At 42.3% G+C, this 26,649-nt stretch overlaps 6 protein-coding genes across 12 annotated transcripts in view; 5 read left to right on the forward strand and 1 right to left on the reverse strand.

Annotated features, from left to right (window-relative positions):
* Positions 1 to 721: 721 nt before the first annotated feature.
* Positions 722 to 9,056, forward strand: RB195_001460 (uncharacterized protein; the record flags this gene model as incomplete). Of its 4 annotated transcripts, XM_064198242.1 has the most annotated exons (12): positions 722 to 799; positions 863 to 1,080; positions 1,409 to 1,494; positions 1,721 to 1,854; positions 1,907 to 2,093; positions 3,713 to 3,849; positions 3,923 to 4,018; positions 4,169 to 4,267; positions 4,328 to 4,407; positions 4,619 to 4,697; positions 6,994 to 7,049; positions 7,441 to 7,462. In XM_064198242.1, 12 exons carry the CDS (start codon positions 722 to 724, stop codon positions 7,460 to 7,462), a joined length of 1,272 nt encoding a protein of 423 aa, XP_064054121.1. The 4 variants fall into 4 exon arrangements, with proteins under 4 accessions (XP_064054121.1, XP_064054122.1, XP_064054123.1 ...); XM_064198240.1 differs by lacking the exons at positions 6,994 to 7,049; positions 7,441 to 7,462 and having other exon boundaries at positions 4,619 to 4,739; XM_064198241.1 differs by lacking the exons at positions 722 to 799; positions 863 to 1,080; positions 1,409 to 1,494; ... (6 more) ...; positions 4,619 to 4,697; positions 6,994 to 7,049 and adding exons at positions 7,644 to 7,765; positions 9,000 to 9,056 and having other exon boundaries at positions 7,455 to 7,569.
* A 678-nt stretch (positions 9,057 to 9,734) lies between these two features.
* On the forward strand, positions 9,735 to 11,306 carry RB195_001461 (uncharacterized protein; the record flags this gene model as incomplete). The annotated part of the gene is made up of 1 exon (XM_064198244.1): positions 9,735 to 11,306. One exon carries the CDS (start codon positions 9,735 to 9,737, stop codon positions 11,304 to 11,306), a length of 1,572 nt encoding a protein of 523 aa, XP_064054125.1.
* Positions 11,307 to 11,437: 131 nt separating this feature from the next.
* On the forward strand, positions 11,438 to 12,571 carry RB195_001462 (uncharacterized protein; the record flags this gene model as incomplete). Its single annotated transcript, XM_064198245.1, has 1 exon — positions 11,438 to 12,571. One exon carries the CDS (start codon positions 11,438 to 11,440, stop codon positions 12,569 to 12,571), a length of 1,134 nt encoding a protein of 377 aa, XP_064054126.1.
* Positions 12,572 to 13,978: 1,407 nt separating this feature from the next.
* On the forward strand, positions 13,979 to 19,596 carry RB195_001463 (uncharacterized protein; the record flags this gene model as incomplete). 2 transcript variants are annotated; one of them, XM_013445288.2, is made up of 3 exons in its annotated part: positions 13,989 to 14,088; positions 19,251 to 19,322; positions 19,532 to 19,596. In XM_013445288.2, 3 exons carry the CDS (start codon positions 13,989 to 13,991, stop codon positions 19,594 to 19,596), a joined length of 237 nt encoding a protein of 78 aa, XP_013300742.2. The 2 variants fall into 2 exon arrangements, with proteins under 2 accessions (XP_064054127.1, XP_013300742.2); XM_064198246.1 differs by lacking the exons at positions 19,251 to 19,322; positions 19,532 to 19,596 and adding an exon at positions 14,568 to 14,775 and having other exon boundaries at positions 13,979 to 14,088.
* Positions 19,597 to 19,704: 108 nt separating this feature from the next.
* Positions 19,705 to 24,390, forward strand: RB195_001464 (uncharacterized protein; the record flags this gene model as incomplete). 2 transcript variants are annotated; one of them, XM_064198247.1, is made up of 3 exons in its annotated part: positions 19,705 to 19,819; positions 22,755 to 22,864; positions 24,214 to 24,390. In XM_064198247.1, 3 exons carry the CDS (start codon positions 19,705 to 19,707, stop codon positions 24,388 to 24,390), a joined length of 402 nt encoding a protein of 133 aa, XP_064054128.1. The 2 variants fall into 2 exon arrangements, with proteins under 2 accessions (XP_064054128.1, XP_064054129.1); XM_064198248.1 differs by having other exon boundaries at positions 19,738 to 19,819.
* Positions 24,391 to 25,520: 1,130 nt separating this feature from the next.
* The window catches only part of RB195_001465 (uncharacterized protein), a gene marked incomplete at both ends in the record, with an annotated part of 34,880 nt that continues 33,751 nt past the window's right edge, over positions 25,521 to 26,649 (reverse strand). For both annotated transcript variants that reach the window (XM_064198251.1, XM_064198249.1), the window contains one exon: positions 25,521 to 25,639. In XM_064198251.1, the coding sequence (XP_064054130.1) occupies positions 25,521 to 25,639 (119 nt within the window). The remainder of the gene's footprint in view (positions 25,640 to 26,649) is intronic.

Raw genomic sequence — 26,649 nt, forward strand, 5'->3', positions numbered from 1 at the left:
TAATCGCCGTAGAAAAAGGCGTGGAAGACCGCGTTCTTTCTTTCGAAATCAGTCGCAACGCACCGCGTCCACGAGCGAGCGTTTGAATATTAATGAGGTCTCTTCACCAGTCTTTTCAAGTAAAACCAATGAATAGGCTGCTGAAGGGGCCGGAACGTGGAAGGTTTGCGTCCTAACGTACCTCGTAGGAGTTGAAGCGGTCCTCATTTTTTCACGACGATTATGGAATGATTAGGGGAGCCAAGCTAGTTTCTATAACCTACAACCGGAACTCTAGGGTTTCACTTAGGTTTCCACGCCAGTTAAAATCTTCGCTGCCTTTAGTGACCAAAGTTCTATATCGCTATCGTAGCTTTAGTATGCGCAACATTGTTTTTAGCGTACTACAAGTCCATAAGAGTTGAGACAGAAAATAGAAGACTAGCTTACTTTCTTCGATCGACAGTCTGCATACGAATTGGGCCAGACAAAAAGAGACAAAAGAAATTTAAAGACGCATATAAAGAGAGGATTAAGGTCTGAGGGCTTAAAATGTTTTATGTATCGTCACGCAGTTAACTGAATAGTTTTTATCATTCTTTTGGATCCAAGCCTTTTATTTTTCTTGTTATCGGAAGTTGTGTACATTGCTTCAAATGACAGTAACCACTCTACTAATACAAGAGTCTCAAAAAATTTCCTCTGTACGTTGTAGCCAAATTCCATCTTTGTGTTGTTTCAGATGATTGGTAGGTTTGCTGGAAAACATTTAGTTGCCAGGGCCGCTGGGACGAAAACCGAAACTGTGTTGAGGAAGAAAGTAGGTGTTAACATGAGATGATCTTTTTACAAATGAAGTCTTAGAGATTTGTTGTTCTCTTAGGCGAACACAGCGCTGTACGGGTGTGGCTTGTCTGCCTCGGGTGCATTAGCCATACCTCGACTGGTGGTCAACGATAAGGTCGTAACTGCCAGAGAGACGCGTAAACCTCTTCGAATAAGTCAGTTCAATACAAGAGGGATCAAACATATAGCAGCTGGCTTCGGATTTTCATTGTTTGCCTCCAAAGACAAACTATACGGTTCTGGACTGAACAACAGGTGAAATTTCCATGATCATATAGGGGGTGGGGGGAGGGATCAAAACGACGTGAAGCACAGTGCAGTTGCGTAAGCGGCTGCGCTCCAAGCAATGCGCTGGAGATAATGGTTGGAATCGAGGTGGGGCCATTGAGAGCTGCAGCGATTAGAGGCGCTTGTATGGCTCCCACTCGATCCTAACCGCTATGGTCCACTGTACCGCTTAAGTTAAGACGCTTACGCAACTGCGCCGTACTTCGTGTCGTTTTGACCCTACTATACATGACGATGAGTTTTAGCAAATGATCTTACTATTTCTGCCGTCATTTCTAAGGATTCCTGACTTCAGATTTCAAATTACCAGCCATATTCGCGAAGAGGATATGAGGGGTCAAGAGTACTATATAAGTGCGAAGCGGATACAATTGCCTGTCCGTGAGTTTTTTTTATACTAGAAGTTTTCTTTTGAAAATTACGTAAATTTCGAGTTGTGCATGCTTGTAACCACTGTAGCGACGAGCAACTTGCTAAGATATTCACACTTTTTTGCCTGTTATGAATGATTTGATCGTATCTTCAACTATAATTTCAAGATCTCATTTTCGACAGACTTTACTGTCTCCCATCTTATCTTTACATAATGTTTTCAGAGACTTTTCAGGGACCACCATACTGTCAATCTCATCAGGTCGAGCACATTCGTTAGTTGCCACCACATCAGGTGTTTATGCTTTTGGAGACAACGCACATGGGCAGTGCGGACAAAATCCTGAAAAGTATCGCGAAGTGCATGGGGTAAAATTCCAGTCGCACGATAAATTTGAGGTGCTATATCATTATAATATAGTTAAGGGACTCTGCTCTCCCAACAGTGGAAATTCCTAGCGATTCTCCTATAATTGATGTGCACTGCGCTCTGGATACCTCGTTTGTCCTCTCGAGAAATGGAGAAGTCTTCTCTTTTGGTTTAAACGAGGATGGCCAATGTGCAAATGGCGAGTATGGGATACAGTGGAAGCCGTCAAAAATATTAGGTGGGTTGTCAGATTTGTTGGATTACTTTCTCAAAATCAAGAACGGACTCAAAATTATAGTCGTTCGCTTAAAATTCTTTCAACTTATATCAACTATTATCATGCTATATAATAACGCGCTTAGTTCGTGTGTATGTATGCATGTATGTACACACAGACACACAGACACACACACGTACATACGTACGTACGTACGTATGTACGTGTGTGTGTCTGTGTTTCTGTGTGTCTGTGTGCCACGAAAATACCCCATACTGATGCAAAACTCTGTATGTAATGTGCCGAACAATAGCCATGCAACCGATAGACGAGCAGTCTAACCACTGGACCACTGCCCACAGCTATGCGAGTATGTTGACCTTGATAAGGCAAGTTTGTTTCTGTCATATGTTAGTGAGAGTAAATAAACTTTTATGTGAATGTATACTTCCTAAATTTGCAAACTATCATGCTGTATAATAACGGGCTTATTCTGTCCCGTGCGTGCGTCCGTGTATGTGTCTGTCTCAGTCAAGAAATTCCAAAAAGAGAAGGAGGCGGTCACCATGGCGTCGGTTTGGGGCGCTGGAGCCCAAACGCGGTAAAATTGAGTGAGACAAGTCGGAATGGTGCGCCAGTGTCAGAAAGCTATAGAGCGGGGAAAGACGTGTTCCACTGCGGCGGATTGGTGCGCGGGAGCCACAACGGGGTAGAATGCGTTTCTGTGGTTCCTCCGCATATCTATTTCCCAGCATGTCTCCCCGACGCTGCTAGCATCCTTTCTTTAAAAAGAGGAAACACGTGCGAACGGCTGCTAAAATGCAATACATAGTAGCCAACAGTTCACGCGATCTGACGTAGGACGTTATTTTTATCACTACGATAGTGATATTCACGTTATTTCATGTTAACGCATCATTCTTTGCTAATAGTTGAGAACGGAGGAAACTTATACTTTGAATAATTTTTCTAAATTGTGGAGATGTGAGAGAAACATAGATGTAAAATCATGTTTGATTGTTCTTCAAATACAGAACTAACGCGTTTAGGGAAAGATCATAAAATCCTTCATCTGTGCTTGAATTTTCGGGTAAAAAATTGAAGAAAACGTTGATAGAAAAAAATTCTTTTCTAATTAAAAAAAAACGTCGCTACGGTTACTGCGAAGCGAACACCAAAAACAAAAAGCCTGAAGTCCGGCTTTAGCCGGACGTTTAGGCTGGTCTCATAATAAATCTCTAGCTTCATCAAAGTCTTGAGATAGACTTCGTGATGATCATTACTTTTGAATGGAAAAGAATTCAGGCAGCGAATAGCTGACAACAGTTGGAATGAGGAATACATTTCTTCCATTTTCTTTTGAATGATGTAGCATTTCATCCGTTACTTGATAGCCGTCTTCTTCTGATGTTTCTGAAGTTATGTCTGTATTTTTGATTCTGGTTTCTTTTTTGTATTAGGAATGCAGTGATTGTTGCGGTTAGTAAATCTTGTTATTGCGTTCTTAAAACGGATGAATACTGTTTACTTCTGCAAAACTAAGAAATCCTTAGCAACGTTGCTTAGCAACGGGTCTTCTTTTTACGTAGCAGACTTACGCCATTATATTCTTACGTTTCTAGTGCCAATTATTCTTTTAGGCGATGCAGCTGACGAGAAGATCATCTCCATCTCTGGTAGCTCTGACACTCTGTTGGCACTTTCTGCGAATGGTGAAGTTTTTATCTGGGGCCAATGTGAGTATGGACAGGCCGGTATAGGAAATGACACAATTCAGGTAAGGTGTTTGTATGAAATGAGGGAGCAGAGGTTTCTTAACATTCTGGATCGTTCACGATATATCAGCTCAGTTGAACTCATCACGATTCATTCCATTTCCTCCTGGGAAAATAACATCAGCGGGATCAACGGCAAGTTCTTGCGTCGTTAACACGGAGTGCGGAGAGGTGAGTGTTCTGTAAAAGAATTTCTATACGTTTTTGTGGCCGTTTATGTTTGTTCTTGTCCATAAAAATACTTTGAGATTTGGTACCGAATGTTAAGCAGCTATTGTAGCAATTTGAAATTAAGCTGAACATCAGTTCGCAGATGTTCAGGTCTATGTTTGGGGGGTCGGATTGCTTGGAATGGGCCCAGCTACACAGAGGTTGGATCGTCCAACGTTAATGGACCAACCTCTTTTCGAAAAGAAGAAGGTGAAACCTCAGTTTTTTTTTTTGCAATTGCCATTGATTTGGTCATTCTGAAATGTACAGGTCTCAATAGTGTATGCGGGAAATACATCTTTTGGTGCCATCAATAGTTCTGGACGATTATTTGTATGGGGTCAAAACAGGTTAGTTCTTATTTCGCTGTGGTCATTGCTGTACTTCGAAGTGTTGTTTATCTGCCGTGGGACGCCGACTGTATTTAAGAATTGTTAAAAGACTAACTCATGACGAATACTGATGACCTTTTTGATCTGATTAAACACGTATCTAACGATTTTATAATGGTGTGGTTTTGTATAGAAACTTGGGTTTTTAGGATCGCAGAAATATTTTTAGGTACGGCTTGCTTGGATTGGACCATGGGAAAGATCAGTACTTTCCGTATCAAGTTTTCTTCCCATATGATGTGAAACACGTTTCTTTAGGACCTGATCATTCCTTGTTTTTGCTAAAATGATCAGATCACGTTCCTACAAGCTTCAGCTTTTTCTTACTCTAGTCCTTTGATGAGTATCTCAACTTTACTTCTGTTTCAGTCTCGCTAGTTTCTCCCGCAAATGATACAGGTTGTTTCTCTTAGAGTTTCACATTTTTACACATTGTAACTTTTTATTTTGTTGTGGTTCCATTATTTTCTATTTTTTAGTTTGTAACTGCCTTGAATTTTAAGTTGTAACTCTCTTTCATTTTTGTGACTTGCAAGCAACTGAGTACCTCGTTGTTGCGACTACTGCAATGTTTGATATTGTTGTTCGTTGAAATAAAAAGTTTGTTGTCGAAGTTGTGCATGCTCTTGTCGAATTCACTGCGATACCGATCTTTGCGGTTTGCTACTGAGAATTTCCATGAGAAATTGAGAGTAATTAAGGGCCGTAAAACCGACTACAGGATATATGAAGAGGTATTGAGTGGTTATAGTCTGAGAGGTATTGAATGGTTTGTGCACTTATCATGATCATGATATATAATAACGGGCTTATTCTGTCACGTGTATGTATGTATGTATGTATGTATGTATGTATGTATGTATGTATGTATGTATGTATGTATGTATGTATGTATGTATGTATGTATGTATGTATGTATGTATGTATGTATGTATGTATGTATGTATGTATGTATGTATGTATGTATGTATGTATGTATGTATGTATGTATGTATGTATGTATGTATGTATGTATGTATGTATGTATGTATGTATGTATGTATGTATGTATGTATGTATGTATGTATGTATGTATGTATGTATGTATGTATGTATGTATGTATGTATGTATGTATGTATGTATGTATGTATGTATGTATGTATGTATGTATGTATGTATGTATGTATGTATGTATGTATGTATGTATGTATGTATGTATGTATGTATGTATGTATGTATGTATGTATGTATGTATGTATGTATGTATGTATGTATGTATGTATGTATGTATGTATGTATGTATGTATGTATGTATGTATGTATGTATGTATGTATGTATGTATGTATGTATGTATGTATGTATGTATGTATGTATGTATGTATGTATGTATGTATGTATGTATGTATGTATGTATGTATGTATGTATGTATGTATGTATGTATGTATGTATGTATGTATGTATGTATGTATGTATGTATGTATGTATGTATGTATGTATGTATGTATGTATGTATGTATGTATGTATGTATGTATGTATGTATGTATGTATGTATGTATGTATGTATGTATGTATGTATGTATGTATGTATGTATGTATGTATGTATGTATGTATGTATGTATGTATGTATGTATGTATGTATGTATGTATGTATGTATGTATGTATGTATGTATGTATGTGTATATATATATATATATATATATACATATACATATATACATATATACATATATACATATATACATATATATATATGTATATATATATATGTATATATGTATATATATGTATATGTAAACTATCTATACCTATAAAAGCGAGTGCGACGGGTCCACCGGCGCCAGAAACCTATAGATGGGGGTGCGACGGGTCCACAGGCGCCAGATACCTATAGAAGGGGGTGCGACGGGTCCAACGGCGTCAAATTGGTGCGCCGGCGCCAGATATCAACAATTGTGGGGTGCGACGGATCCACCGGCGTCGGTGGACTCGGTCATTGGTGCGCAATAACTCAGTGTGTATGACGTAAAAGATAAATAGTTGTAGCCGTTTCATAGCCGTGACCACTGGGCGCTCTTCACCTTTATGACTCCTCCGTGTGCATATTTCCTTCTTCGTTCGCCTCAAGTTTGTAGCATGCCGTTCTTGGAAAGTGCAAACACGCATGCAAACGGCTGCTTAAATAGTAGCAAGTTGTTTACGTGATCTGACGTGGAACGTTTTCTTTGTCAGTAGGATGATGTCTTTCACGTCATTTTATGTTAAAACATCCTGTGATAACTGTAAAACATTCTGTGATAACTATTGGAGGAAATCAGGAGGAATACCCATACTTCGACTAATGCTTTCAAATTGTATCTATATTATTCTGGCATCGAAGGAGTGTTTGTAGCTGATGGTCGAATATTCTCCAAATGTAGAAATGATGCGTTTAGAAGGAAAACTCCGTAATCTTTCGCCTTAACTTATAATATAAAGAAGAGAAGGAAAGCGTTGTTAAAAAAACACAAATCTAATTTTACAGAAAACACCGCTACTATTAACTTTCATTGATCAGTGAAGGGGAGCGAAGCTAAAACCACCGAAAGTCTGAAGTCCGGCTTTAGCCGGACATTGAGGTATATAATAAGCAGGCTTACAGGCAGAATTGTACATGAAAAGAATGAATTGATTTCATCCACCAACTTAGTACAGTATAGATGTGCGATTGAATGTGTTAATAACGCAAATATCAGAAAACCATATCCGTTCTTTGGTGCAGAATAAACTATTGTCTTCAAATCATATTAAAGGTTTCTGAGTCTTCTTTTTTCCTTTGTTTCTGGTCCTTTGCTATCACATTCTAATGATTGTTCAATTCTGTCGAAAGTTAAACATATATGAATCAGCATAATATTTTATTTTCTTGCTGATTTGTTTTTGCGCACTCCTACACTTATTTTATCTTCGTATTTCATTTTGAGGCGCTAAACAGAGGATATACTCGTGGTTGTAAAGCTATTTCTTTAGATCTCATTCCGCTTATGTCTAATATAGTTCGTGCAGCTGGTCTGGTGGTGTTCCGGCGGATGTCTGGTAGAGTGGAATTCTTATTGCTGCAAGCTAGCTATCCGCCGTATCACTGGACTCCTCCTAAAGGTTGGGTTTTTGAAGTTTTTTTTTTCGTTTTCGATCTTTTGTTCTCTGTGAAATTGGGTTTGTTGCGATGTTAGGACACGTTGATCCCGGTGAAGATGAGTGGGTCGCAGCGCTTCGCGAAACTAAGGAAGAAGCTGGTCTTCTCCAGGACCAGTTAAAGATATATGAGGACTGCCATGAAACTCTGTGCTATGAGGTTAGTCCGATCTGGTTTGCATCGGATTTCCTCAATTTTTACTTTCGATGTAACAACAGATGCGACCATCCTTTTCTCAATGACTTTTTGGTACTGAAATGTCTCATCGATGTGCGACCATCTTGCATTATTCATATTCAAAGTCTCAAAGCGTTGAACTCATTTTAGTTCAATTCAGTGAAATCTTCGAAGTTCGTCCATTTACTTGCTAACTTTTGCTTCTATAATAGGAAAAATCCTTCAGTCTCACACGCTGCATTTTCCGAAGATGCCAACATATATAATCGACCCCTGTGATAGATAAGGGGCGTGATATAAAGTACCGTTCGCTGTTATGGTTATTTTCGTAAAATAACGACTTGTACCATCCAAGAGTGCAGCAGACAACGTTCTGCCCACTCCTTCATTCGATCATATTGCTGGCAACTGTTCTGCACACCTATATTCATATAATAAACACATTCCACTGAACCACCGTTTTTGGTCTGTTCAATTAGGGTGATAAAATTCCCTAAGTCTCTAGTCACCCACTTATATAGGTAGACAACGCTCTGCCTTTCTTTCTTTCTTTGAATAGGAGTATCTTTTCCATAATGTCCAGTTCTTCACTGTTACAGACAACGGTTTCAAAAATGGCCCAGTATTCTGGGAAGTCGTCAGAATTCCCGTAAAATTTTGGTAGTGTGGCTTGTGGAGGTTTTATTGATCTCAGCGTCCTTTTGGCTGTGCCACTATTGCATGTGGATGCTGAATTTGATTTGTCTTGCGAGCATTGTGGCGTCTCGCACACAATTTTCGTTTGTATTATCAATTTCGCCATCCCCTTCTTCGTTTTCTTCATTGTTGACGTTATCGTCTCTTTGGGGCTTTAGGTACATGTATCCCAGTTTAATTTCCATATTTTCGCTCATATTTTTTGTTTCATCAAGGCGCGCTGTTAGCATGAACGTTAGGTCCTTTGCTCCAGCTATCGCAGATTGTAGCTGCGATTCTTCCTCTATTTGTTCAATTTCAATCATCAAATCCTTCCTTTCGGACTTGTTTTCCAGTTTTTATACTCATCTCTAACCTCGTTATATAATTATTGGAGGTTTTCTCTTGCCTCTTTTATTTGCCTTATGCTATTTTGTAGTAGTGCTGTGGCTGATCGGCACTTCTGATAAGTTTCCTCATCTATTGCTGAGTACTCAACATGTTTAGTGTATTCCCTGTAACGGGATTCTAAAGTTTTCAGCGTCGTTGCGTTGAGAACTATCTGATGCGATTCACGGTCTTTGGTTTGACCGTATAAGTTGCTCAATGAGCTAGTCTCTTTTTCCTGGCCTCAAAGATGTTACTTTTTGATGCAGGAGAGTAATGGCTTGTTTTAGCCGATGCACCAAAGTATATAAGTGGGTGACTAGAGACTAAAGGAATTTTATCACCCTAATTGAACACACCAAGAACGGTGGTTCAGTGGAATGTGTTTATTATGTGAATATACCACGGATCTCCCTCACTAGAGGGATCACAGCCGGTTAGTCGCGAGGCTACGTGGCGCGTCCCCGGGTGGCGGATAGGGGGCTAATCGCGGACCAAAAGCGACCTTGCGCTTGCCCAGAGACGCAGGTGGATTCAGGAGATGGACTCCCTGTTTCTGCTGAGCCAGGACTGACTCATGACATCCTTGTATCCCGCACGTCGGTCCGGCCAAAAGCCTGCAATCAAGTGACTGGGAGGTGCAAGGGAGGCGGTTTGGAGTCGCCTCCAACAAATAAGCTCCACATGTCCACACCGGGAGAACGAAAGTTCTCCCAGAAACTCATGGGACTAGAGGCTTGCAACCTGCCCATGGGTTTTAAAGTTTTTTTTTGCATGCCACACTAATAGAAAAGAGTCTCCTGATTCCGGAGGAAAGCCTGGTACGGTAGCGCCAGGTAGGACGGGGTTGCAGGAGTCATATAGGCTACCAAAACGGAAAAGGACTAGGATGGCGATCTGTACTTATAACGCACGTACGCTTGCATCGGAAGCGGCCATCGAAGATCTGATGATGCAAGCCAAGAAGATCAAGTACGACGTCATCGGACTCACCGAGACGAGACGACGTCACCCTCTCAACGCCGTAGATGAAACTGGAGAAGAACTGTTCTTAGGAACATGCGACAGTAGAGGTGTTGGTGGAGTTGGCGTCCTCGTCAACACGAGTATGGCAAAGAACATCGACTCTTTTGAACAACTTACGACCCGAATCGGACGTCTGCGGATGAGAAGATGTGGCCCAGTACCAGCTTTGACTATCTTCGTCGCTTACGCTCCAACATCAAGCTACGAAGAAGAAGAAGTCGAAGCTTTCTATATGGACCTGGAGAAGTTCTACCAAGAAGATCATGCCTTCTACAAGGTCATAATTGGCGATTTCAACGCTAAGGTTGGCCCAAGAAGAACGCCGGAGGAACTTCACATCGGGACCCACGGCCTACAATGGAATGACCAGGGAGAGAAGCTCTCCGAGTTCATCATGACGACTAAGACCATCCATGGGAACTCGCAATTCCAGAAGCCCTCCTCTTTACGCTGGACGTGGGAGTCACCCGGTGGAGGGTACCGTAATGAAGTTGACCACATCATCGTCAATAAAAGGTTCTGCCTGACGGACGTCGGTGTTGTACCAAAGTTCTATACGGGATCGGACCATCGCCTCCTCCGAGGAAGATTTTCCTTCACAAGGAGAGTAGAGAAAGCCGCCAAGTTCAGAGAGAGAAATCCCAGAACTGCCATCAACTGGGATCTCTTCGCTTCGCTGGCCGGCTTTTGGGAAGATTCCGCAATGGACAACATCGACGAGGAATATGACCGGCTTGTCGAACACCTTCACGACTGCGCGAAGAAGGCTGAGAGTTTTAAAACCACCAAGAGGCGCCTGTCTCTTCAAACTCTTGAGCTGATACGCCAGCGTGGAGCAGCACGAGCCGCAGGGAACCAAGAACTCACGTCCGAGCTCGCAAGGCTTTGCAGAAAGGAAGACCTTAAAGAGAGAAGAGCAGAAGTGCTGGTTGAAGCTGCAGAGGCGGGAAAAAGCATCCGCTATGCCCGTCGAGACTTCGCCAGTCGCAAGACGAGGATGACTGCTCTCCGGAACTCAAAGGGAACAGTCATTGCATCGAGAAGGAGGATGGAGAAAATCATCTACGACTTCTACTCTGATCTCTTCGACAGCCATGTCCACTTGCCTCCTCACCATCTGAGGGAAGATGGACAAGTCATTCCAGAGGTGCTCCCGTCCGAAATACGACATGCTATCATGTCGGTAAGAAATCGTACGGCACCCGGTCCCGACAGAATAAGACCAGAACACCTGAAGAGCCTTCCGCCAGTACTAATCAACACCCTGGCGAGGCTCTTTACACGTTATCTGTCGGAATGCAAGGTTCCTAAACAGTGGAAGACCAGCAAGACCGTGTTGTTGTATAAAAAGGGAGATCCACATGACATCGGCAACTATCGCCCAATCTGCTTACTGTCCGTCTACAAGCTTTCTACAAGCTCTTTACAAGAGTAATCCTTAATGGGATTGAAAAAGTCTTGGATGAAGGACAGCCATGCGAGCAAGCAGGGTTTCGAAAAAGATTCAGCACGATTGACCACATTCACACTGTTTCGAAACTCATTGAGGTATCACGAGAGTACAAGATGCCGCTCTGTCTCACCTTCATCGACTTAAAGAAGGCCTTCGACTCAGTTGAGACGGAAGCGGTCGTGGAAGCCTTGGACAACCAAGGCGTCCCTACTCAGTACATAAAGGTACTTCGAGAGTTGTACAGTAACTTCACGACCGGAATTTCGCCATTTTACAAGAACGTCATCATTGACGTGAAGAGGAGGGTCCGACAGGGTGATACAATCTCACCCAAAATATTCACAGCCACCCTCGAGAACGCAATGCGAAAGTTGGAATGGGACGACATGGGAGTGAAGGTTGATGGTGGGCAGCTACACCATTTGCGCTTTGCTGATGACATCGTACTGGTAACACCTAGCATCAGCCAAGCGGAACGAATGCTGACCGAATTCGACGAAACATGTGGATGCATCGGTCTTCAGCTGAATCTACAAAAGACGATGTTCATGCGGAACGGATGGGTCTCGGATGCCCCATTCACGCTCAACGGAACGAACATATCCGAATGCACCAGCTACGTTTATCTGGGTCGGGAACTGAACATGATGAACGACCTGACCCCCGAGCTGGGCAGGAGGAGACGAGCGGCTTGGGGAGCGTACAAGAGCATCGAGGATGTAGTGAAGAAGACCAGGAACATCCGGCTCCGTGCTCACCTCTTCAACACCACCGTATTTCCTGCTTTGACCTATGCTTCGGAAACCTGGGCATTTCGCAAGCAGGAAGAAAACGTGAGCGTCATTGAACGCGCAATTGAGAGAGTGATGCTAGGAGTATCCCGTTTCACGCAAATGAGGGACGGGATTCGAAGTTCTCTCCTACGTCAGCGATCGAATATTAGAGACGCCTCCGCGTTTGCCAAGGAAAGTAAAATAAGGTGGGCCGGACACGTGATGCGCTTTGATGACAACCGTTGGACCAGAGCCGTGAGCGACTGGGTTCCCCGCGATATTAAGCGCACCATAGGAAAACCGCCGACCCGATGGTCAGATTTCTTCACGAAGTCCTTGAAAGAAAAATATGATGCTCTTCGTGTCCCGCGCGAAAGGAGGAACCACTGGGCTACTCTGGCACGCGATCGGAACAAATGGAAGAATTACTGGCGCCCGCTCGACCAGTTCGAAGATCAACGGGAGTCAAGGTGATCAAGGTGATCAAGGTGATGTGAATATAGGTGAGCAGAACAGTTGCAAGCAATATGATCGAATGAAAGAATGGACAGAGCGTTGCTGCCACACTTTTGGACGGTACAAGTCGTTATTTGATGATTCATACGTTGCATTTTCCGAACATGCCAACATATAACAAAACGACGAAGATCTGTGCAGTTGAGTATGCAGCTGCGCCCGATGCAGCGCGGTGAAGCGTAGCGGTTAGGATCGAGGGGACCATTGCTTGTAACATCGCTGCAGTTCGCGATGGTCTCAGCTCGATTCTAGCCGCTAGCTCCATTGCGCAACATCGTTGCAGTTCGCTACTGGGTCCACCGCGCCGTTTACCGAGGTTCATGTAACTTCGACACCGCTGTAGCACTGATTACTTTTGCCAGTCAGTTGTCAGGAGTAGAGTAGTGGTTAATGGGGATGCCATCAACTGGGGAAGCTAGGAAATAAAGGCCTGCTCCAATGTGATGCGAATATTTTTCTTTGTGTTTTTCTATGTTAATGTTAAGGTGGTGTGCAATTAGGGCACATAACCTTTCTTCTTAACCTAACTCGACCAGAATACTTCCTCCTCCTTGATGCCTCTTATCAGTTATCTCATTTTTGAATACCAGTTCGAGGGTCGTCGTAAATTCTTTGTGAACCCAAAAAACTTGTGGGGTTTTGCGTCAGTGATTGAGTCTTCTAGAAAGTTGATGGATTTTCCATCATTCCTAGGTCACTGCTTTAGTTATAGGTGAAAGGAAGCCCAAAAACTGTGAAGTATTGGTTGGCATTGTTAAAGAATCCGGAAGACGTCAAGCTTTCACATGAACATCAGAATTGGAAATGGGCACAACTCGAAGAAGCAGTAAAAATAGCTGATTATGCGGAGATGGGAACTCTTTTGAAAAAATTTCATGCTTATATAGAAGATATGAAATGATATTTTGTTGTGACACTTGATTGTGATTTCTGTGGAGTTTTAGACCTGCCTAATAAATGTCTATTTTTTCTTTCTGGTCTTTGTTTTCAGGAGTAGAAGCAGTTCTTAACAGCTATTTAATACGAACCATCTAAATGAAGAAAGGAAACGTACATCTGTTCATTTCTTTTAGGTTATTCTCAGCTACGGTTGCGAGAAAAGTGTCTTCTACGAGAGATATGGATTATTCGCATTGGGGACCGTAAATGCGTAATACGTACATGGACTTTCTCTTGGGTCTATCGAAATCCAACTGTTTTCGCTGTCCTTTCTCCATCGAGACGTTATACAAAGTTCGGAGAATAGACCCTTGTCAGATTTCCTCCACTCTCCTACTATCTTGCGTTCTACTTTCTATTCAAATTTCTCCATCTTATGAATTCCATGAACAATAGTGTGACCGGCGTTGAAAATTGAAGCCACGTATGTATCGCGATGACGGCGTACGAGAAACTGAAGTGCTGCGATGCCCAGTGCCATCGAACCTGTCCGACCATATGCGTTCGTTCAATTTCACCGGACATGGCAACAAAAGGTAAAGGCGTTAGTTGTTGAGTTGTGTTTCTATATACTGTACATAATAGCTTTTAAATACGTATGAAATATCTATTCTATTACTCCTGTCGTATCTCTCATTGGATTTATTCTTCCTCCTTTGGTAAAGGTGCCCGTCTTTTTCCATAAAAAAGAAGAATATGGGCATTAAGGAATAACATCCAGAACAACTATATATTATAGAAAATTAAGTACAAAGAAATGATAAAAAAAGTGGGAGCTCAATGTTGACAGAAATAGAATTAGATAGATATTATAGTGAGAAAATAAAGTAGTAATAAGTAGTAATAATAAATAAGAGTAAGAAGGATAAGAATGGGAAAAGTGTCTTGCGCATTTACAAAACTTTGTAGGCATGAAGTGCAAAAAAATGAGAATTCAAAACAGAAATCAAGAACAAAAGTCTAGTTTAGTCGCCAAAAAAAGAACATTTCAGTGGGAAATGTGAATCGATATCAGGGGTATTGAGCACGGTTTAATCATCTTCGCATCGAAATCTCGAGAACTCCAGAACCTAGTATTCGCTGGAAAAGTATATTGGAAACTTGGCGCTGTAAATAACGGCTGGATGGAAAGAAGCACGCAAGTCTATGATGACATCGAATTCGCACTTATGCGGTCCCTTATTCGTGGAACTCCAGAATTATCGAAAGCATTTGGCCAGTGAGTGAGGAGCTTCAGATTTGGGTGAGCATTCCCCCGGCAGATCATACTGGATGAGATTATTAGGAGAAGGATGTGTGAATGGCTTGATTTCTATCGTTTTTATCCTTCCCGAGATGAGTATGCTGGATGCAAATCCAGAGACATCCATTCTAATTCTCCACCGGGCTTCTCGATATGGTAGTCATTTCATTTCATACGGTTAAGAGAGCACATTCGACACTTTGAAAAAACAGTAATTGGCAAGTGTACAATTGCTCTGAGGTAGTTCAGAGCTTTTTTTCTTCCTATGGCTGTTCTAATCAACCTTACTCACTTAGTGCTGAACTACTGAGTGCATCAAAAATTAGCATTAAGATTGGCATTAGGAACTTTAGTAAGGTGTTGATGGCTGTTGATGGCTGCAGCGTTTAAAACGAGCAGTGTAACATGTGAATTTCTTTTGACCTTGTGGCGTCGACGCTGGTCGCTGTACCGTCCTATTGTTTGATCATCTCAGCCCATTGCTATCAAATCAACCCTACAAATTGTTGACTGGTGTGTTTCCTTAAATAGGCTTTGGCGTGGGTCCTCTCGTTTCTTTTTCACTGAAATATCTGGACTGTCCACACATCAAAAGTGCTACAAGAGTTTTCGTACTGTAGCAAATCACCGCTGGTGATTGAAGTCATGCATGCAGATTGACTGACTTCTGGTCATCGTCGCGTTCTTCGTCGGATTTACTACGGCTAGCGCAGCTGGTTACACGAAACGCATCTTGCGTAACTCGTTCTTATCAGTTGTTGTTATCAATCGCTGCTATCGTAAAGCTGCTCGGATTTTTACGCTGGAAACTTCCGCAGCGCCCGCAGCTAGTGCAAAAAGTAGCTTCAACATTTACAAGATATACGGGATAAAAATTGAGATCAGAGTCGAAGCGTGGGTAACGTTCACCAACTTTTTTCGTTACAACTAGAAGTAAACTACGATATCTGTGTGAAAATCACGAATTCCTCTAGAATTCTCCCTTTATTTTAAAGGCATCACCCCACGAATCTGAGGTGGTACCGATTTCAGGTGGAGTATTCGTATACGGGATGGGAGACTACGGAGAGAGAGGTGATTCCGTCCATTTCTTGCTAATTGCCGTAAAAAACGGCCCGGAAGATACAGCTTCATTCGTTTTGGCGCACCATTTTGTACAAGAGGTTCGATTGAGCACGCCATCTTGTGCGGCGCGCATCTTCCGGGCCGTTTTTTACGGCAATTAGAAAGAAATGGACGGAATCACCTCCTCTCCTAGTCCCATTCTATACGATACTCCACTTGAATCTGCACCACTCTTCTTTCTTTAAAGAGATCTCAACGAACTCTGTTGATTTGATCCACGGTTCCCCTTCCCTATCACTCCACTCCACGTTCCGGTTTATTTACATTCCCATTTATCAAAAAGAGCTCCTCTCGAGGTTGTCAACATGTTTCTCAAGAGTGATTCTCGTTTTCGTTCAACAAGTTCCGGTTCAACAATTAAACCGAAATTCCGTGTCTCAGCTCACCAGAGCGACAGTTTAGTTTCAAATGATTATTGCCTCATTCCCTGAGATGCGCACAGGTTTTCTTTCTAACACGTGGTCACCCTTCTTGAACGCGATGCTGAATGCACACTGTTTGTTTTTCTTGTTTCCAGAAGCTTTTTATTGTCGTTTATTCGTGGAATTCACCGAACACAAATTGACTGATGGTATGTACGGAGCGTGGCGATTTCAAACAGTTGATAGCTTTGTGGCCCATGGGATGGGTTATTAGAACTTTCTATGCGATCATCTATTCATTCGTCAATCCTCTTTTCTTTTCTTGGTGGAAAACTTCCTCGTTAGTTTTTTTCGAGTTTTTCGTCCTCAATATGAAGAGGAGGAAATAAATCCGGTATTTGGATATGGGTTGAGTGTATTGCTTCCCCAAATTTTCCTTGAACTTCTCTTCTTCAGCGTTCACAATGATTTAATGTTCATCTTATTCATCACTTATGTTTTTTCTATTAGTCAGGACAACGAAGTCATAGTCAGATAAAAACGACTATAGTTATTGTCAGCACTCAATTTCCGACAACATCTTTGCCGGTCAGGATCACACTTTTAGGCTGAAATATGAATTTTTTTATTACATGTTTCCTATTGCTCCCTGTAGCTGCTTTTTGTTGGTAAGTCGTCCTTAGTTTCCGATGTCCTCAGGCATTAACAGAACTCTTTGTGGTGAATTCAGTAGGGTAACTGACGATATTCCTCTTCTTTTTAAACCGGGTCAGGGAGCTATTATTTCAAGGGACGAGTGCGAAAGCAGAATGATCTGCTTATATTCTGACTTGTCCTTGTACTCAACCTTATTGTCGCCCCACTGTGATACGGGTGCCCTTGATCCGACTTGGAAGATCGAGAATTTTGCTGATTACCGTACTCGGAGTCCACGAAGACAAGAGCTGCTTGGATAACCGAGTTAATTTTCGTTGCTTAAGTTGCCGTAGTCGGAAGAATAGCAATACAGTCGCATTAGGTAGTTAGCGTTCTTTGATGAGTACACAAAACTCGTCCGAGCGCAGTCATCAGCGGGACAAAAACAGTTCACTTTAAACGCTTGGTAAGGCACTTATCATGGTGCTTCAAGTAATGTTTTCGTCGTTTTGAAGGGAGGTTCTGCCCATTTCTTTCGCTTAAGGCACTGTGTTTTCTTCTACGAAACTTAAGATCTCATCAATTAGCTAACTTCTAAAAGAGCTTCTAAAAAAATAGTTGCAAAGTTATAGAGAGTGGGCGATTGAAGTAAAATCAATTAATAAGACCTAGGCGAAAAAGGAGATGGGACCACTCCACCCCACAAGTGCTTTACTCGCCACCTGAGCAGGTTTCTTGAGGTCGGAGCTACTAAACAGAGTCAAACAGGTAATTACGTAAATTAGCACAATCACGTTAATTGCCCAAATATCATTTTTCCTATCTGAATTCGCCGTAATGGTTTTCTAAGTCCCTGTTTTGAAGTCTAGCAGCTAATAGATCGTCCAAAATTCATTGTGGTTTCCTATGGCTTGGAAGTTGATTACGGAATATTCTCGACATTCGCCGCTTATAATGCCGAATCAACGGGGACCCGCCATTCATTTGCATAACGGCAAAAATTGTTGCTGCTGACTTGCTGACACCATGACTTCACTGTAATTACGGTGTGCCCGGCGCTTGTACCGAAGTCCCATTAAGAATTTGACGAATGGTTTGCTGAGTCTGGATTGCTAGATCAACCAACCCTCTTTAGTGGCTCAGAATTCAATGAACCTGTCCAGGTAGCGATTAGAGCACGTTTTCAAGTGGTACTCCTACTCTTTTCTCTAAAACCTAATTTGTGGCTCAGTTGCGCAAGGATCTGCGCTAGTGTGGGACCTTGCCGAGCTAAAATCAAACTGCCGTGCTGAACAAGGTCTCATCGCGCTGTCTCGGAAGCAGCCGCTCGCGAAATTGCACTAAAAAAGAAAGTCGCTTTAATCTTACTGTATTTTGAAAGTTTTGTAAGGATTTGATAGATTTCGTTTTGTCCAAAAGCTTAAAATTTCTTCTAGAGGGATACTTCTGATTCGTTAATCGTATCATTTCCACCAGTATTTTAACCGGTAACACTCATGATTTAATTTTTGCTTTCAGGTCGCGAAACCGTGGTGATAAACCACGGTGAACCGTGGTGACAAGGTTCACTGGATATTATTTGCGGGTGAAATGTAGTTGGGGCCCTTATTTCTGGGAATAACTAACTGAATCAATCGGGACCTAAGACCTAAGCATTAGTCTTGGAGGATCTATGACATGTAAGCTAACGTTACTAAGAGGAAAAGTAAGGCAGAGCTTCCAAAAATAAGGGCGCCACTGAGTGCCTCCGTGCCTCTCCCCGCTGCCCCCACTCCCTCCCAAGAACATTTTCCCCATTTTTGCTTTGTTTTGACATGTATTACTGCATTAGCACCAAAGCACAGTGAAAATACGAATTTGTGCATTTGCTGCAATTTTCCGTCTTTTATGGAATAGAACCAGTCCAAGTACAAATATATACAAATGTACAATATGTCTAAAGTTTTTTTGGATGGTTCACATAGCGAAGACCAGCGAAACAGAAATTCTTTCTTTATGTGGGCGATCAGTGGATTTTTTGAAATAAAACTCAACGCCAATCTGATAGAAAACCAATTTCTTCCACTTTCTATTCCTGTTTATAACTGAGTAAGCTCGTGTAGAAGGAAAATGAGTCACTGCGCAAGAACTAGTTGTTCAATCTGTTTCGCACAACAACGCATTCTTAATTTCTCCCCAAGGCTTTCTCACTGTTTCATGTGCACTTTCTCCTTTCTCACTCACTCACATCTCACTCACATAGTGAAACATCATCGCATTGGAATTTCCTTTCCTAGATGGACGTGAACAAAAAGGAGCATTCGCGGTCCGATTTCTCTTTTTTTCTTTCCAGGACCTTCTATTCAGCCATCAGAAGTTAGTACATCGATAGACAGTGAGTTTTCGCTGACGAAGTACAAAGGAGGTAATCAATGCTGTTTGTCGTTTCCTATCCATTCGATGAATGTTAACATGCAACATGGTTGTTATGAAGTGAAACAATTCCATTGATTTGTCTACGCTTCTTGGATTTTCTCGGAACTTCTGAATAATGGAGTTTTCGTGTTCCTTAATTATCTTCACCTCTCTATCTGCCTCTTTCTTTTTTCGATTGAATGTTGAAGGTTTCTTCAGGGCTCTTCTTTATCTCTTGCGAAAATTGGGAAAGGTGCTCAGTAAACGACTTGGTGGTTGCATGATTTGACATTTCGTAAGTTTGTTCGTAAGTTTGGTTCGGATTTCGAATTTCGAATTTCTCTGAAGATCCATCCAACTCTCCTGGAAATTTGAAGCTGACTTCACTTTCAATGCGATATTCGTTTCTGCCATGTCTACTTTCGATGCTGATCCGGACTTCTGCAGGAATACGCTGTTACTCTGGCTTAAAATACATTGTCGGACAAGATGAATATCAGGATTCAGGTGATGTAGTTCAGAATATTCGGGTTTTGAATCTGTAATATAGGAGGTATAAAGAAGTGAAGTTGTACCATCCTTAGAGAGCCTCGTTAAAATTCTCATTAAAATGGTGCTTTTCACTCTCTTCTACATTGTCATCAAGTAAGCTAGCAGTCGCGCTTGAAACTTGTGTAGGTCAGTTCTTATTGGGCATGTGTCGATTACCATTAGTGCAGAGTGGTGCGAAGAAGAGAAGTGGTCCGGGGTCAGTTATTTGGGCCACAGGTCACTTACGTGGATATAGTCGGGCCAAAACGACACGGATCACAACTGCAGTTGCAGTGCATTTGCGTACGCGCTCGAAACGGCGCGCTGGAGGCAGCAGTTGGGACCGAGTTGGGGCCGTCGCAAACTGTAGCGATGCATGGTGCCAGCAAGGATTTCAAGACGCTCCTAGCCGCTGCGCTCCACCGAAGTGTCTCGAGAGAAGTTGCGTACGCAGTTGCGTACGTGCTTCTTGTCGTTTGGCAATATTATACGTTGCCTGCGGGACATGAAAGGGAGGGCATAGATGTCTCCGTCCGAGCTTATCCAGGTCCCCCGACAACCCGGTTATTTCTTTCAGTTCTTTTGAAGCAGCTCGGTATTTGGGGGATATATGGCTTTGCAAAACAAATTCATCCCTAGTCCGACAAGATCGACAGATGGGTGTCAGAGAGTGACGATCACGTCATGACATTCAATAAGCAAAATGTGAAAGTATGAGTTCTCATATGCGTGCTTCAAGTAACTAGTGTGTAGTAGGATTTGGGTGCGGGACAAGAGGTACCCGTGAAAACCGGCTGACCTCTCCTGTCCTCCCTTCAGCACCGCGCTCCTCCGCGTAATTACGGCTGCCTCTCCATCAGCTAGCTAGATATCCTCCACGACCGCCTGAGATCACCTACACCCCGCCCACCTATTGCTCTCTGATCAATGCTGCGCGCGACGTTCGCGCTGCGACGAAGCGGTGGATAGTGCGAATTTTAAAGGAAGGGGGAGTGAAAAACGAATTGCCGCAGCGAATTCTGATGTACGGATGTGGTAAACTAAACGCATATTATTGGGAATAAAAGCGAAGAAGTAGATCCTTCTATCCAATGTAACTTTACATAAGCAAACATTATCTCAAAAAGATGCTCCAGAGAAAATAAAAACATGCATATATTTTCACACATCTCATTATTTAACACATTTCATGCCCCAAGTTTTCTATACAAACTATAGTTGGATCAAAACGACATGAAGCACGGACCGTTACGTAAGTGACCGCGCTCGGAAGCGGTGCGGTCGAGACAGCGGTTGGAATGGAGGTGGGACCATGGCGAACTGCAGAGGTGAGTGGCGGCAGTGAGGGTATTTACGCGATCCCAACCGCTACGCTCCACCGCTCCGCTTCGAGCACAGCCGCTTGCGCAAATTTCCGTGCTCCATGTCGTATTGACCCGACTATAGTAGTGCATAAGTATGTGTTGGTCACGATGCCATTCAGCGAATTCGTGTTCAACCTCAACTGCAGCACCTATAATAACAGTAAATTTATGCGCTTATTACTTTGTATACATTCTTTGAACTCCTTTCTACATTTTATCTTTTAAAAAATTTACTTCGATATAATGTTCATATAGATCGCACGTCAAATATTTCAATATTTGCTTGTACGTTACGTTTTATACAGTTTTATATAAGTACGTTCTATACAGTTTTATATAATAAAACTTTGTATGGTTCTTCAAACCTCTTTCAACAGCGTTTCATCACTTCATTCCTATCTGTTTTCTGCATTACATCAATATGAAAGGTTAGGTGTATCAGTGGCGAAGAGAGACCTTTGTATCTTCGAGATATACCTTTAGGTACAATGTATGTCTGCGAGGCATTACTCGCGCCTCCTTAATCGTTGGATGCCAGTTTTACCCAGCTAGATAAGCAAAAAGAAATCCATAGAAAGCGAAAAATAGTAAAGAGGATAGCATAACATTGATCAGTGGGACATTCTTTGAAACATCTCTTGCATTCCCAGAGATGAATGAGTGCTTTCCACCTAACAACTCGAAACTGGGTAATTTCATTTTCACTCGCATTTCTAAATCGCATATCACTTGTACAAACTTATTTCATTCTTTCCTTCTTTTATATTAACTTACAAGCACATTTTATGTAGACCTTCGAACAGCACCTAACTTTTCTTTCCGTTCGATTTTAAAAGCGCATCATAAGAGCTGTAGGCGCGACGAAAAAAAAAAATCGTCGTAAGAGCGGTTGACGCGGCAAAGTGGGGGTGGGGAGGGGGGAAAGGGTGGCGTGGGCGGGGCGTCTTGAAGACGTAGCACAACAGGAGCAATCAGGCTACTGTGCGATCATAACAGTATCAGGAGACGCGCGGTGCAATTAACGACGTTCATTGGCCTCCTGGATACGCGGCGGCACATTATACGGGTACCTCTTGACCGTTCCCCCTAGGATTTGGCAAGTAATTAGCTAATGTACCCGGGCTGCGCCAATGTTCTCTGTTCGGTTAACAACGATGCCCGTTTGATTGAGGTATGGCAGAGAGAAGAAGGATTGTGTCCCATGCAGTGAACGTGCGCTGCGAAAGAGGCGTCGCGTCAGCTAGACGGGGGATTTCGAACGCGTATTGTTCAAATCAGGGAAAGGAATAGGCATAAGGTGAGTAGCGGTGATGAACCTGTTAGGATATTGTCAACTCTGACGGTGTACATGCATACACACTTGGGGTCAGATGCGCTTGAGTAATGAGACCCATCTACCACGGTGGTACCAACAGATTTACAAGATATGTAGTTCTTGTGGTAAGGGATAAGACAACAAAATTTTGAGATTATTGAAGACACCCTCATTTAGGTAAAATTTCACTATAAATTGTTCTTTCTTCGTATTTCACATGCAACACTTTCAGAAGAATGCAATGTAATTCTCGGATTGGGTGACTCATACTGTTACACTTTCCGAGAGCACACCAGCGTCAACGAGATCGTCAAAATGGGTTGTTCGAATATGGTCTGCAATGTGAGCGTTTTTTGTTGTTTGTCTATCTTTTGTCTCTCTGAAAATTCTTCCTAAGTTGACGCAATCACATTTCCTACATATTTTTGAAAACTACAGCGGAGTGAACAAAACTAGTTTAAAGGCATCAACCCACGAATCTGAGGTGGTGCGGATTTCAGGTTATGGAAAGGTGGGTGATTCCGTCCATTTCTTGCTAATTGGCGTAAAAAACGGCCCGGAAAATGCGTCGCGAGCAGAAGGCCGGCGCGCTCCAATCAAACCCGTTGTGGAAAATAGCGCGCGGGAACGCTCGAAGTCGTACCTTCCGAGCCGTTTTTACGGCAATTAGGAAGTATTGGACGGAATCACCTCCTCTCCCTAATCTACGATCCCGTATACGATTACTCTACCTGAAATCTGTACCACCTCTGATTCGTGGGGTGATGCCTTTAACCCAACGAAATTTCGTCACTCCAAGAAGGCAGGAGCCCACTTTTATTCCTGTTTTATCTTGTGATCAAAACCAGTTTTTAGGTTGATAGCTGAGATTTTTTCTCAGAAGAATCAGAACTAGTTTCTTCCATTCCCCAAATAAATCTTCCACATAGATGAAATATAGTCATCATTTGATGCATCGATTTGAAAAAAAAAACCAATGGGAGGAATTGAGAGAGCTACTGGGATAGATTTCATGTTGATGTTTGTGATTGTTTTTGCAAGCTGTTTTCGAAAAATCCGGTATGCTCTGCTTGTATACCTCTATGTACATATTTTCAAGAGCACTGTCACTCTATTATCATGCTATGGAATAATGTGACTAACAGCTCACTAATATTATTAAAATATAAACAACAATAATATGGCAGAGTTGTCAATAGTCATAATACATAATATTATGCATGATAATATTTATGAGTAAATTTAACTATCTATAATTTGTGTATGTGTCTGTGGGTGATGTGACAGACAGACGCACAGATATGTACAAATACGCCTATACACACATACACACCCACGTGTCACACAGCTGGCAGACTAAGGACACAAGGCTGGCGCGCTCCATTCGAACTCGTTGTAGAAAATAGCGTTTTAGGGTTTTCGACTAGGTCGCAGGGGGAGGAGGGGGGGGGGGGGGGCAAGAGTGGCACGCTGCAATAGAAGATGCCGTAAGAAACAGCGTTCCAGGTTGGCCGTTTCCACTGATACAGGGAGAGATGAACAGAATCACCTTCTTCCCCACAATGTATGAGCCCGCATAGGCATTACCCGCCTGAAAACCGCGAGCCCCAGATTCGTGGGGTGATACCTTCAATTATTTTCGTATATTTCACATATGTTGGCTGTTAATGGTTCCTAAAATCGAAGTTAAGGCCCTACGCAATACCTGCATGAATACGGATTTTGCCGGTATGACCGGGACACTCTGTTGCTGCAACAGTCGTCATTACTGTAACTCGTCACCGAAGAAGATCCGACTGGTGCCGTTCATCGTCCCGTTACTGCTATTTTTCGGTGTCTTCGTCCAAATTATGCTTTCGGATATATGACTCCACGTTAATAAGGCGTTAACTGTTCTAAACACACCACTGCTCCTTAGATGTTATTATGTTGTCTAGTAATACTGTAAGAATGTACATATTTGAGGAGCTTTGCCTTAGAAATACAGGTCTCCATATCGTACTCATGTTCAAAGTGCCTTGTCTAAACAACAGTACTGTAATGACTTGAGTGTCAGTATGTATCGATAATGACGAGTTATTTTTTCTTCTTTTGCAGTAAAAGATTTCGTCACAGTTTATTCTGTACAGACAATAGGTAAAAGATTGCAGTTAATGACAGTTACCGTAATCGCGTAATTGAGAGCTATTGACAAGTGACAAAGAGATATGACGAGGAGAGTGATGACTTGTTGCTCTGTTACCGTAACTGGCTTAATCACGCAACAAGTCCAGTGAAAAAAAAGCCTCCGAGCAGCTTCTGCACAAAAGGGGACTCATTTACAATTTCCTGGGTACCGTAAAGTAACGTAACTATACATAATTTAGTTTTACGGAAACCATTAAGAAAGCGGTGAAGTGAGTAGGAGAGTGGAAAATGAAAAGAAAGCAATTAGAGATTAAGGAAGTTATCATCAAACAGACAAGAAATAGGTCAAGTCACACCGAAAAAAAGAACAACAATATTGCAAGAAATAAACAAAAAAAAACAACCGAATAAATTATTCATATATTTGCTTACTTTATGCATTTTTCGACAAAATTTTTGTAACATCACGTCAATGCAGCGTCGAGAAAACGCTAAAGTTCACTTGAGAACCAGTTTTTGCTCAACTGCTTCCATTGTAATCGATATATTTATAGGGATGATTTGCAGTTGTAATTTAATTTTCGCTCTGTACATGATAAAATAGCATTTTTAGTTTTTTGGCAGTTAATATGAGTGCTTCATCAATTCACTTGAGTATGTACCATTAAGAAAATCACAATGAATGAAAAAATCAAGGAAGAAGATGAAAAGAGAAGCGACTAGAACACTACTGAGAATTAATTAAGATCACTGAAAAATCACGTAGCGACGTAGCAACATCTCCAACGAGGGGTGACGTCGCAGTACTCTGGATTACCCGACAACGGTCTCGTCACCTTCAGCCGGACGAGTTAATTGAGCTGAGCTGAGTTTAGACAACCTCGCTGCGACTTGGCCGAATCCCAGTTGGGTTGAGATCACTGTTGAAGCTCGTGTCACGAGTATCATTGAGCGTAGCTGGTGGCAGCATTGCTTTGCGCAAAGATGACTCTAAAACGATTACTGTAGGTGGACGCAAAAAGCCAGATGATCCCATATTGTTACCCAGTTGTTATTCTTGTGGGTAGTAAATTTGCCGCAAGTGCGGACATTCCAAGTGTTGATTAGTTCTTGCTTCAGTTTAAGAGGTTTACGCGAAAAAACATTATAGTATCGGAGCTCATTTTTCGAGGTATCCGATCAAGCGCAATATTTTGAGTTTTTGCGAGCATCCGAAAGTGAAACAGAGACAAGTATAAAGGCAGGACATCACGAAGTTTTCGATGTTGGAATCTCTCGCGGACAATATGGAACCGCCACCCTTCTACGTGGCGCTTCCTAATGTACCTCATAGGAACTAAAGCACGTTGCGTTCCCGAGCGAAAATCAATGTGGACCACTCAGCACCTTAAAATAAAACCAGTGAGTTCGCTGTTAAGGAAAGTGACAATGGTACGTCCTAACGCACCTCGTAGGAAGAACCGCTCGGTGAGCCGTTTTTCAGGACGATAAGAGGGAATGGAGCAGGCCCACACACTCGTAATCTACATGCCGAACTCAATTGTCCGCGAGAGATCTCAGGTCGTAATTTTCGTGGTATTCTCATTAAAAGCTGAACTGTAAAAGAAAAAGTCGTAGCTAACGGAATTTGCAAGGTTAGACATTGGCTGGAAGCTCTGAAAGTTCCGCAGTGCAGTGCCGTAACAGTGGCATATTCTGTCCTCCCATAGTAGGGTCAAAGCGACGTGAAGCACGGTGCGTTTGGGCATGCGATGGAAACGGCGTTGTGGAGACAGCAATTGGAATCGAGGTGGGACCCTCGCAAACTACAGCGATGGATGGTGGCAGCAGGGGTTTCAGTGCGCTCCTAACCGCTACGCTCCACTTCCACACGCACCGTTCTGACCCTACTATAATCACATTTCAGTTGCCGCGTGAACGTTGAATAATGCTAAAAATTTGGTGAAATGTCGTTGGTACTGCAGTACAACATTGCAGGAAGGAGTAAGGGAGAAGTAAGA

The sequence above is a fragment of the Necator americanus genome, chromosome IV (genome assembly GCF_031761385.1).
Source record: "Necator americanus strain Aroian chromosome IV, whole genome shotgun sequence".
NCBI lineage: Eukaryota > Metazoa > Nematoda > Chromadorea > Rhabditida > Ancylostomatidae > Necator > Necator americanus.